General features: G+C 51.2%; 3 protein-coding genes across 3 annotated transcripts; 2 read left to right on the top strand and 1 right to left on the bottom strand.

Moving 5' to 3' along the window:
* Nucleotides 1-759: 759 nt before the first annotated feature.
* COCSUDRAFT_45467 (hypothetical protein) lies at nt 760-4,771 on the top strand (the record flags this gene model as incomplete). The annotated part of the gene is made up of 8 exons (XM_005642684.1): nt 760-864; nt 1,132-1,254; nt 1,435-1,479; nt 1,769-1,905; nt 3,597-3,693; nt 3,836-3,997; nt 4,251-4,367; nt 4,664-4,771. The coding sequence occupies 8 exons, from the start codon at nt 760-762 to the stop codon at nt 4,769-4,771; spliced, it is 894 nt and encodes a 297-aa protein (XP_005642741.1).
* Nucleotides 4,772-7,072: 2,301 nt separating this feature from the next.
* Nucleotides 7,073-10,543, bottom strand: COCSUDRAFT_60398 (Zip-domain-containing protein; the record flags this gene model as incomplete). The annotated part of the gene is made up of 8 exons (XM_005642683.1): nt 7,073-7,198; nt 7,562-7,709; nt 8,050-8,156; nt 8,447-8,611; nt 8,916-9,145; nt 9,460-9,760; nt 10,066-10,213; nt 10,395-10,543. The coding sequence occupies 8 exons, from the start codon at nt 10,541-10,543 to the stop codon at nt 7,073-7,075; spliced, it is 1,374 nt and encodes a 457-aa protein (XP_005642740.1).
* A 676-nt stretch (nt 10,544-11,219) lies between these two features.
* On the top strand, nt 11,220-12,425 carry COCSUDRAFT_60397 (hypothetical protein; the record flags this gene model as incomplete). Its single annotated transcript, XM_005642682.1, has 4 exons — nt 11,220-11,242; nt 11,480-11,564; nt 11,709-11,901; nt 12,316-12,425. The coding sequence occupies 4 exons, from the start codon at nt 11,220-11,222 to the stop codon at nt 12,423-12,425; spliced, it is 411 nt and encodes a 136-aa protein (XP_005642739.1).
* Nucleotides 12,426-12,588: the final 163 nt, after the last annotated feature.

Raw genomic sequence — 12,588 nt, 5'->3', positions numbered from 1 at the left:
ACGGAGCGCTGCAGCCTGTGTCCGACATCAGAGATCCTCAGACTCTGCACTGGCCCAGCAATGTGGCTTGATAATGTATGTAATTAATACTGTTGCCCTGAAAGCATGTTGCATTCGTGAAAGGCCGCTGCTTGTGCAAATTCTGGCCCAATCGCAAAACTATCATCTGCTGGCTTGGATAAGATAGCCCACTTTGGACCCATCCAGATTACTGTAAACTACAGGAGGGTACACATATGTTCCAGTCCTTGTGGACTATGATTTTGATATGTATTGACGCCATATGGATCTCTCCTCGTATATAGCAGGAACAGGTGCAGTCCAGGCAAGCACCTTCGCAGGCACAGAGGGTCGCGACGCCTGGGCGGCGTGCGCTTGGGCCAGGGATCCACTGAGAGTTTGCGAAGCCATTTGATCCGCGCTGTTACGAAGAGTTTACAGCGCCCACCTTATGAGAGACCGGCGCTTCTGCGCTTTTCCTTCGTTGCTTTTGAGCCACGAATTGAATTTTATCCCCTGCCCAGCTGTAGGCATATGAAATTTGCGTCGCAGACCTGGCTGTTCATGAGTCTGATGATTGTATAATGTCCTTTGAATCTCACTTTTGCTGTCCTGCAGCATTTCTATCGAAGCTCGTGGCAAGACACTCCAGGTTCCTCCTCCGATGTTGCTTGGATGTAAGTGATCCAAGAAGTTTCGAGCACTACTGTAAGGATAGAAACCCCTACTAATAACATCAGATTTCCAGATCAAGCCATCATGGCTGTAATGTACAGGATCGCAGCCCCTATGACATGCCTGCGCAATTTTGTCCTGCTGCATGGGTCCACAGTTTCCCACATGTGCTCAGCACCCTTCCAGCAGGTTGGCAGATTTATGTCTGCCGATAGCGGCAGTTGTATCATCGTGCCCATGCCGAAATTGTCTCCCAGCATGACCGCAGGCACCATCTCCAAATGGGTCAAGGTGTGATCAATGTCCCCATCCGAATTTTACACTCAAGCGTGATTTCCAGGCTCTCGAGGCACATCTCCACATAGATGATGTAGAGGGTTATACGGAGGACACTGGAAAGGTCAGTGGTAGCTGATGGTGCACGCAACTTACCAACAAAAAGGCTTTGCTGAGCAGGCACCAGGAGATGAGGTGGCAGAGTATGACATCGTTATGGAGGTGGACACAGAGGAGCTGACAGAGAACGCTTACAAGGTCGGCAAGTTTGCCGGCAATGTCACGCTGCTTGTGGAAGCTCAGGTGCTTGCGCTTTCTGCATCCTTTCAAGAGTGTCGATATACTTGAGACAATCCCAGGCTTGCCCAGCCCTTCATCCCCACGAGCTCAATGCTGCGATCATTTCGTGCGTGTATATTGGATGTCTTTGTCTGCGCAGCTCAGGTTTGTGTGTACCTGAAGAGAGTGGCGCTTGGTGTGCAGGAGGAAGGCATCATGCACAGCCACCTGGTACCGGAGGGGAAGCAGGTGCGCTGCTTTTCACTCAACAGCCGGTTTTACAATGAACGTACCACCTTTCCATTTTGAAATGCTGGCTCAATTGCTTGAGCCACTGGCGGCGCATGCAAGCCCTGTTGATTTCAGAGAGTGAAGAAGAGATCTCAGCCGCTCAGAAGAAAGAAAAAGAAAGGCTGATTTGCAAGCATAAGCTTGCTTTTGGTGACACCACTCAGTGTGATATGTAACGTGCAGAACAGGGCTCCATACTTTAAGGGCTTGCTTCTCTGATCGAGAAAATTGATATTTGCCACAACAGGTGAAAGTGGGGACACCAGTGGCGCTGATGGCTGAGCAGCGCGAGTCACTGCCAGAACTGGATGGGTTCAAACCGCCAGAGGATGTGTACGCGGAGAAAGAAGCAGTGAGGACGCTGATCTGGCAGTCCTTCCTCAAGTCAGACGATGGAGATCCGACCAAGAGCTGCAGCTGATCTCCTGAGATGCGCAATTGCAAGAGCATGCTTGCAACTGCAGCAGCAACCAGTTTACAATACTTGGGATCTGGTAAGAGGCTTTTCGCTGTTTTACAGGATTCACATGTGCACCTCAAAACATGGCATGTTGGGGATCAACCATTGAGCCATTGAGCCATTGAGCTTCAGCACTACACAAGTTGTCCCTGTATATTTAGAGCAAATAGCATGATTGGGGATTGTACCATACGGTGTATTGTGTAGCCTGAACGTGTTTGCCTGGGATCATGACGGCATGCACACTGTAGCTTCAGAACTGTCATCACAAAAATTGTCGCGACTATCGTCACTGCGACGCCACCTGGGTTGGGCTTGCCATAAAAAATTCTCAGTTTATAAATTAAATAGATTAGGCTATAGCTAAGAGCGACAGCTGATCATTGTCCAAGCATATCACATCCACTTGTGGAAGGCATATTCAGCGTGTGTGTGAGCTAGTGAGCTGTAGGAAATGGGGCAGCTGGACTGCAACTGCATGCTTGCCAAGTTGTCGGCACGTGATAGCATGTCCACGTGGCGATCATGCAAGGGTGGCGCCAAATGCGTTTGCTGGCCTCTCCTGTTCCGCAGCTAATCAAGCTATTCTAAGCACATGCAAGAAGACGAAGCTGTGCAATGAAGCCGGGTGAAATCACATGAAAAGCACTTTATTCTCTGCACGATGAGCAGAACTACAATCTTGCACCACCAATTAGCTGCAGGCATTTTCCTCCTATTTGCATGGAGCATCAACGCCTTTGAGACTAGTCAGCATGAAAGCAAGAAATGCACAATTGGAATGCTTGACTTGTCTGATCCAGTTTTTGGCATGCCGCCATGCAACCCCGAACAGAAGTGAGCGAAGTTTCAGTTTGATACATTTCAAGGCCTGACTGCCATCATTTCCCGTTACTCGTCAATCAGGGATTGTGTGCAGGATCGTCGCTGACGACAAGGGGCAGATCAGGACGTGCACAAAACCTCCATGCCAGCAGCACGGCTCGCATAATATATCCCATTTTGCAGGGCCATATTGGCTGCAACAATATTTAAGGTACTCATTGGCCCTCTGTCGTTGGTTCAGTGCCACGAGATAAGTACTGATGCGGTTGACCACAGTGACTAATGCAATGTATTCCCTCAAGTTCTCCATGCTTTTGTACAGGAGTTCAGACCACTACAACGAAGACATCAGCTCTGCTGATGCTGTATTTGTGTACGATTACTGCTATGTGCAATGGATGATCGGGGATATACACGCAAATGACGGCTTGTTTCCGCATCTTGATGTCTACAAGGGGTACCAAAGGCTGACTCGCCTAAGAAGGTGAACACTGTTATGCTCTTTTGTTTTTTTGGGGGGTGCCAAACAATTTCTGCCTACAATCTCTCATAATGTGAAGTGTGAGATAAGTTTTTCTGTGTCAGGTTCGGGAAAGCTGATGGTGAGGACTTTGTATTCTTTGAGCCACATCCACTCAGTGGCATCTACAGCCAATTCTGCAAGGACTTTTCCAGGTACCACCACTTTTCTCCCATCACAATCTCATGCCGATTGTCAAGCCCAGGCGCCTCACTGCTTCTGCTGTTTTGTCCAAAAGGGCGTGACTTGACAACAAACATCGTGTCACAGGTCCCTGCACCTTGTTGTGGAAGCTCCCATCCGCTATAATTGCCCAGCCGATGAGGGCCGCAGGAACTTCCTGGTGGTGCCTTACAGCAGCCCAGAGGTGTGCTCTCTTCACTCCCCTTGATTGCCCAAGTTCTACACAGTGCAACGCAGGGATGAGCTTAAAAATTCGGCAAATTTCTGGTGAAAAATTCCATCACGTTTATATACTCGGCATGCCGGTGTGGATATCTGTTGTGCAGTTTGTAGAGGATGGTAACGTGGCAGAGGTGGAGAGAGACATTGATCTCTTCTTCCAAGGCCATTGTTCAGATCACTTGCTGGCGCTGGCCATCCGGAAATTCACTGCAGAGTATCTGGAAGGCCTCCATGCTCCTGGCGTGCAAGTGGCCTGCGACAAATCTGTAAGTCCCTTCTTCCCCTTAGCTTCTATTACAGTTCTCAGCTTCCTCCAATGACTATTCAGCACGTACTGTTTTTATTGCTTCTTTTCATTCCCACAGAGAACTGAGTGACCATACAGAATTGTGGCGGCACTATGTTCATGCGGCCTCATGCATGCGAGGGAGGTTCAAATCATCGTTTTGCTTTTTGCGAGTGTCTTCCTCTGGTTGAATTGCAGATTGAAGCAGCTCACAGTATTGATATCTGATTCAGAACTCGCACAAGGAGCTCCGAGGAACTCTGAGGCGGTCAAAGTTCTGCCTGGTAATTGCTGGGGAGACTGCCAGCACCAGGCGACTGACAGATGTCATGCTGGCTGGATGCATCCCAGTAAGCCCCTCATCCCATCCTCTAAGAACAATATTATACCCCCATCTCGGTCAGTACCATGTGAACCTACGAAATTGGGGACGCCAGGATATGGCTCAAATCAAGTTCAAGAATTAGAAGCGAGGGCTGGGGAGCTCAGAACAACGCAAAATCACACGTTGATAAAGCAAGAAACCCGGATGTATTCTTAATTGTGATTCAAGGTCCATGTGGGGACACTCTCTACTTCATTGTGCATGATAGCAGAGCTGCATGTTATAACTAATTAGTTTATATGATTGTTGTGTCCTCTGCAGGTGTTCTTAGGCCCACCATGGCACTCCCTGCCGCTGGCACAGTGGGTGGATTATTCATCGTTTGCCATCTTTGTGGAGCTGGCTGCCTACAGGCAAGCACAAATCTGATGTGACAAATTTACACATGTGGAATATGCATGGTGCAATATCATCGCAGGAGTTCTAACAGCTGCCGACTTTTTGAGTGCTTAGATTTGGTAATGCAGTCTGGAACTCGTGGTTTGGCAGTGTCGGCAAAGTGCAGGGTTTCTGTTTGGCGCTTTGCGGTTTGCAAGTGAGGCAATGGCAATGCAGTTGAGGTAATGGCAATGCAGGGATATGGAATTGGCAACACCCGCTGTGGCAATACAGCAGCCGACGCCTGGAAAACGTGCCAAGAGCGTGTATGACCACTCCTGGTGGATCCTGGATGCAGATGTCAGCAAGCTCTTCCAAACAATAGGCAAGGCCCAAATCTGCTACTGCTCTGACACCGCCATAAACCTGCCAATTGGCTGAAGCTTTTGTAACTCAGCATGCACACACTTGCTCTAATGTGATTCCATTTGCCACGCTGGCTTGCATCCGCATGCTTTGTAGGCTTCTTCTCATCTTTGCCGCAGACACAAAAGAGGTGTCCTAGGGCTACCTTTTGTGCATATTCAATCTGCCAGTTACACTGACGGTCACGGCTTGCCTGATGCAGGTAATGTGTCAGAGCTGCTTCCGATGCTGAAGGGCATGCCAGCTGAGGAAGTGGCAAGCAAGCAAGCTAATGCGAGGAAGTATGCATCTTACTTCCGCTACAGGCGAACAGCTGCAGAGGAACTAGACCCCTCCATTAGGCAGCCCACTGCCACAGATGCAATCCTCGAAGCAGTGTGTGAGCATGCAAAGCATGTTGGCACCAGATATAAAGCCCCACGGGCGTCTGGGTCCTCAATGAAGCTTGCCATCTTCTCCTTTTTCCAGGTAAGATGTCTTCTTTCTGCTAATTGATGTTGGCGTATTTGAAGGATGGATCAATAGATGTGTTCTTGTCGGTGATCACAACATTGTCTCCTTTTTCAGCGTCACGATATCCAGGATAGTTGTTAGTGAAGAGCCTGCAGCTGTCGATGCAACAGTCATTGTCAAAATTGAAATGCAAGGGAAATAGCAACAAATGATGGCCCATGAAGTTTAGAAGGTTAATGGCTATTCGTGCATATGCAGCGGCTATTTGGAAGATCCAGCATTGCTTAAAAGGAGAGCCTTCGGGATTTGGGAATGTGGACCCTTCAACATGCATGGCATCATGCAAACGCACATGAAACATCACTTGTTACTGGCGGAGTGATGCTGAGCCCTGACAGCTAGAGCGCTTTCATTGATTCTCTGTCCTGTGCATGCATGCTACTGCATCTGACACAAGCAGCAGCAACCAGGTCCCAAGCATTCCGTCATATGACCCTTCACTTGGGACCTGAATTGATGTAGCAAAGGGCACCACACATGGGACTGCTGGCACTTGTGTATACTACGGATGTAGGATGCTTTGCTAGGATGTACTGGCAGGAGCTTCTTCTTGCGCAACTTCTGGATTGGAAAGTACCCCTGGTGCTGAATGCATGACAATATGGCACAGATATCGCCATTGCTTTAAATGATTATAATTATCGGGCCTAATAGAATCTACTCCATGGCCATGATAAAAATTATGCCATTACATTTGTATCGCAGAAGTCTCTCTTAGGTCTGCCTTCAAGCTTTGGCTCTGAGCTCATAGTACTGATATTTTGCATGCATCACAAACCTGGGAGATTCGGAGTTTCAAATTCCAGGTGTGTGTTAGAAAACACGGCAATTTTGCTGAAACCCGCCTGAATTACGGTGAAGTGTGTTAAATTTTGTCTCGCAATTGAAAACCCCGTAAGGTGCAAGCATGGCGTTAGTACATTATACGCTAGTCGCCGTAAGTAGGGCTTCCAAAAAAACAAAACTGAATGCAATGGCAACTCAATTGGAGGCAGCAACACCAGAAAATCACATGTCAACACGTTCCTGCTCAAGACCCTGGACCTGAACAGCACCTTTAATTCACGCTGGCGAATCAGGTGTTGATGAGTCATGATGACTCTGACCACTTTCATAACCACGCTAATCAACGTGGATTGCTGTCCATTCAAGTGATAAGGTCCCGCCAGTCTGTTAGGTGCTCAGATACACCATGGTCCGTCAAAGACCTGTACAAAAACATATTAGCTGTACGCCAGTCCATGCAGCGGATCCAAGGGCTCACTCTGGTCAATTTGCCAGGGTCCGCGGCCGGCTTAGCTGCGGCCAGTCATGACTCGGTCATGCCGAGGAGGCACGATAATGTGGCACGCTGATGCCATACGCTGATGTCACACGCTGAGGTGTTCCAATGATGCGGCATGCTGAGGTGGCTCAGTCGCCATCGTGGATGAGCTGCAGCAGAGCCACGAGCGTGAAGCCGGTGAGCGACGCCGCGAAGAGCGCGCATCTGAATCCCCGGGAGCGATTGGACACGTACGCATACTCCTCCGCAATCACCTGCGCAGCAGGCAGGCGGGGAACGTCAGATGCCCATATTGGGGATCAGGTGTCAGGGAGGGCTGAGAATTCCCTATTAGAAACTTTCAGAGGTTTGCGTTGGAGCAACACATTATCTGCATGCAGGAACAGCAGCTTCTAGAGGAACTGACAGACAAGACAGATTGCATTGAAAGCAAGGAAGAGGCCTGGAGCCAATGAATTCAGGCTCTGGGCGACACAACGTTCCTGGTGCAAAGACTGAACCTGCCGGGGAGTCAGGAACCAGACATGCGTGCTCTGCATGTCTCATTACATACCCTCCTCAATTTGCATGGCACATCCTGGTGTGTAGTCAGTGATGGGAATTGTAAGGGGCCCCACCTCGCAGGCCCCCACGTAGATGAAGAAACCGGTGGCGAGCGCGTAGAGCACCATCTGCGCCCACGGGTTTATGCCCGAAAGCGCCGCGCCAATGCCCACACCGATCGGAGCCGTCGCTGCGAATGGGAACAGGAAAATTCCTGTCTGCCTTCAGCACAAATAACACAGCATCAGTGCAAGTGTTGCCATCAGGTGTATTGTGGGTGTTGTTGCTGATAACAAATTCCCGTGAGCAGGCAAAAGCTTGAGGACTGCAAATTGGCAAGCTCTGACACAGCTGCAAAATCAAAATAAAGTCACTTAAGGCCCCTTGCAGATCAGAGAAAGGGGAACTTGAGCAAGCTCTCCAGTTGCCTTGCCCTTAGTGATGCCTCAAGGGCTCTGCCAGAACAGCATGGTGGCCAGAAGGCTGCAATTCCTGGGCAGGCAATGACTTTGCAAGAAGAAATTGAAACAGAAAGGGGACGCCAGGGAGATGGGGCGCGCACCACCAGTTGGCACCGGCCTTGAGGCAGCGTGCGGACAGCGCAATGCTCTCCACCCACTTGTGCGACACCAGAGCTATCAGCACGGTCACCGCACCAACCTTGGTGTCCTGCAGATCAAACAAACACAGCCACATCAGCAAACTCCCTTCCTTTCAGCACCTGCTGCCTCAAGGCACTTCCACGGCCTAAATAGAATGCCCTCCTGCTGTTGATCGTGCATGCCAGGTGCAATTGTCTACCATCCCTTCAGTGGGTTCCCTCGACCTCTGCTATGAAGGCCGTGTGCACTGAGGCAGAATTCAAATAGGTTGCTGCACATCAAGGCAACTCCCATTTCAGGATAAGGGCATGACCGGGCAAAGATTGTGAGAAAAGAGCATGCCTGGATGCCGAGCACCAGGCCCTCAAAGATGCCGTGGATGCACATGGCCAGCAGCAGCAGGCTGGGAGATATGAAGTTGGTCCACACGCGCTCAGCCGCCGGAGTCTGGCACGAAGCATTCGCGTCGCACGGGCACTCTGCACTGCTCGCAGCTCCGTTCACCCCGTTCTCATAACCCTCCTGGTGATAGCAAGCCAGCAATACTTCTCAGCGTGCCTCAAAGCAAAGAATAAAATGACGCAATCTAGCAGGGATTTCCTTGGGTGCATTTCAAATTAAGCCCCCTCTGGCGCTCTCTAACTGATTGACAAGGTGCAAGATTACTAGCTAGACATGCTTGCAGCGGAGCTCTGGGTTGCCTAAAGTGCTGAGAAAGCAAAGAGCCAGGGCAGCAGAAATATGGCTCGCCTTTAGCACGCTATTACACAAGTTGCAAAGGCATAAGAATAAGAGTTGGAGAAGCTACAGGAAGCCGCTGTCGCACCTTGTTCAGGTTGGCGGGCACCGGGACGGCAGAAGCGCAGCAGGATCCCCCACGAGTCCCCCCGGGGGTGGCCACCGCAGAAGCGGGGGTGAGTAGAGGTCCCACCACACGCTGGATGAAGAAGAAGATGTGGAAACTGAGGACGATGAAGAACATGCCGATGGGGAAGTAGGCGCTGTAGGTGGAGTCCGCCTGCGAGCCAATCACGTGCAGCAGCAGGTGCATGATGGCTGCGCACCACACAAAGGCGTCAATGACTTCACACAATGGAGAAGCAGGCGATCCTTTTGAATCTAGGAAGTGCTCTGTGTACTTTTAGGCAGTACGATGATGCCTCACAACGAGTCCCTCCAAATCTCACATGGAGAATTACAACATCCTCCGTGTATGCCCAATATCGAGCCTAAAGAAAGGCAGCTCCTAGTGCCTTGACTTCGTCAATGCCTCGAAGGATGCAATTGTTATGGGTGCTGCTAAGCAGGCAGTACTGGCGGCCTACAACGTGTTAGCACAACACAGAGGGAGCCAAGAGCGTGCCACTCACCAAAGGTGATGAACACGCCGCCGGCGAAGCAGTTGAGCAGCGACAGCAGCCACCCATTCAGCGCGCCGGTGAGCGGCCGCACGCCGCGCAGCAGCGGAAGTGCCACTCCCAACAGCGCCTCAACAAACAGTACCGCAGCCGCCAGGCCCTTGAGCCAGTCTATGTTGTCCTTAGGCTTGTCCTCTGTGCTGGTGTTGGCGCTGGTCGGTGACGCAGCAGTCGCCGAGTTGACCACGTAGATCACTTGTGTCGGCGCGTGCACCTCGCCGTGGCCGCCCAGATGGCAGAAGCTGCCTTGCAGCTGCGCGCGCACACAAGACCGTGTCAGCATATATTCTGGGACACCGCTGCTGGCTGCCGCTGGGCTCCCGATGCCACACTGGTGCTTTGCGGCTGCCTGGCCGTTCGATAGGATCATACTGGGCTGCTGACTTGCTACTGTTTGGTATCTGCGCTGGCTGATCACACTGCAGAGGCCAGCTGCATCCAGAGCCAATCCTCATCCAGCAAGATCCTATTGGCAGTCTATTGCTGTGAACGAGACTGGTGTGCGCGAAGGATAGAGCACATGCGTGAGTACAGCACGGCGGCAGCAGGGCACAAGACCTGGCAGGAGATGATGGCGGCAAAGGCCTCCTGCAAGCCGGCCTCGTCCAGTGTGCCGTTGACGCCGTACTGACTCAGCAGCAAGTCAGCGCTGAGGTGGGTGTGGCCGTCCGGCGGCGAGCCCAGCACCGGCTTTGCAGTTGTGTTCCTGTGCACAACACACGTCTGTTTCAGTTATGTCCCAAGGGTTGCTGACGGATCCAGGGTGTCCCGCATTATTCGATCCAGGCAGTGCTCTCAGAAAGCACTCACAGGAGCACTATGTTGGCACTACAGCAGGAGTGGATGCAGCTGTCAGGAGACAGTTTAAGGGGTTCGAGGTGGCTTACTGGCTCTGGCTGACGACGTAAAGGACCTCAGAGAGGTTGGCCTTGTTAAGGGTTCCGGGAGCATCCACGGAGTCAATGATGAAGTCCGTGGGCGACTCATGGCCCGTCTTGTTGAGGTAGTCGAACCAGTTTGCGTACTCCATGTTCATGACCGATGATTTCGCTGGTACGCCCAGCGCTGGTGATGGTGGCGGTGCAGCCTCTTCCTCATGCGCATGACCTCCATGAAGCAGCTTTCTCTGATGTTGTTGCGCCGAACAGACAGATGCTGCCAACCCGATCACTAGCAGCGCAGAACACGCCTTCATACTGGTACGATGGGCGTACTAAGTTTCTTACCACTTCTGCTCTGGTTGCTTTATAGAGGTATAGTCAATTGAGCCAAAAGATAATTATCTTTCTGACAAACTTGCGACTATGCGTGACATCTGCGACGTCGAAAGGCAGCAGGTTTGCACATGAATTGATCTCAACTATTTTTGGAAGCTACACGGTTTGAGTGTGTACCTTTTATTACGGAACAGGCACGCGTTTCATGCACATCTGTGTCTTCCAGTACCAGACTCGCACATCCATATCGTACCAGAGCGGAACCCTACCCTTAAAATCCCTTGTCTAATCTGATCATGAAATGCCTGGATAGGTTCTTTTATCACGTGCGGATCATGTGCCGGATTGGGGTGACTCGGACAAGTGCTGACGAGGAGATGCCCTCTCGAAGCGTCATTCCAAATCACCTTGGCTTCCAAGCAGTAAACCAAAGTCATTTGTAGGTACAAAAAGACGTTGCTGGTGTGTGGATCAGGTGTTACAGACAGAACCACAATGCGGGGTGAGCTCACGAGAAGGTGGGTCGATGGTATCTCTACTATGTTTCACAGGAGGCGGTCGTGCTGCAAGTAGACTGCACAAAAACCATTTCCACTCTTAATAAGCACTGCCGGCTCGATCACCGCAAGAGTCGTGATATTGGCAGAGTCCACACCTGCTAGGTTTTTGTGGCCTGTCACGCTCTTTTCTGAACGCAATGTGGATCTTTTTCATTAATTGTAGGACCAGAGCAGTTGATATTTGCTGCGGTGCAGGTTTGCTTCAACCTTGACGTACGGCGTCAGGGTGAACTACTTCCCCCACTTGTCCACGAACAAGCAGCCCATCTCTGTCAGCCAGGTGTGCGCTATAACCCCCTTTCCCTTGCCAGTTCGTCAAGGTACAAGCAGTGGCATCGAATTCCTTGTGTAACGCAAGCTGACGCCATCCGAGCTTTCTTTCCCGGGACTACAACTGAGGATGTCTGTGAAACTGTGGCCACAGGAGAGGCAGAGCGGGCACCAGATGCAGGGCAGGGACAAGTCAATGCCCCACGTGGTTCGGAGCTCCATGTCAGATCCGTCCTACTTCCCACGCAGCTCCATGTCAGACCCAGTGTACCTCGCGCGCAGCTCCATGTCAGATCCAGAGTACTTTAATCGCAACCTGGTCACGCCTCAGGTCAATGTGCCAGAGGGTGCGCTGCTACTCCCCAATCACACCAACCTGCGCATCAGCCTTGCTTGCCACAGCCTTTTCTGGGGGAAGAAGTGCCTTTCAAGCAAACATCCAACCCTCCTTGTTCGAGATTGAAGTGAGCGCAAGTGCCCTAGTAGCTCCTACCATGTCAGTCATTACCTAAGTGAAGGCAGAGGCAACAGTGCATGCATGTCTTGCTCCTGAGAATTCCTTACCGGAAGACTGGGCTCTTGGTGGGGTGGCAAGGCTCTCACCAACAGACATTATGCTTCAGCCATTCCATGCAGGACTTCAGCCATGATTCTGCCCAATCAACAAGCAACAGTCCAAATAGAGGTGCAGATCTTCTGCGCTGGCAAAATAGCTATTCTGTTACCAACTCAGGAGCATGAGACCTGGGAATTGTGTGCAGGTGCGACGCACGTGTCGACAGCAGACTACCCGATGCCGATGCGGCATTCCATGTCAGAGCCAGCTGTGTTTGACGAGGTGGTGCCAGCCATGAACCGCAAGATTAGCTAATGCAGCAGGTGCTGGGCAGACTCAGCACTTATATGCAGCTGCTGCAAACCCGATGCAGCTCATCTAAGCGCCTCTTTTTTTTGCTTTAGTGGGCTTTTGGCCTGTGGACTCGCGCTGTCTCTGCAGTGTGCGTATCATGCGGTGTGAATGTGGCTTGCCACAG

This window comes from Coccomyxa subellipsoidea, assembly GCF_000258705.1.
Source record: "Coccomyxa subellipsoidea C-169, whole genome shotgun sequence".
In the NCBI taxonomy this organism is placed as follows: Eukaryota; Viridiplantae; Chlorophyta; class Trebouxiophyceae; family Coccomyxaceae; genus Coccomyxa; species Coccomyxa subellipsoidea.
This window is presented reverse-complemented; position numbering and strand designations above follow the sequence as displayed.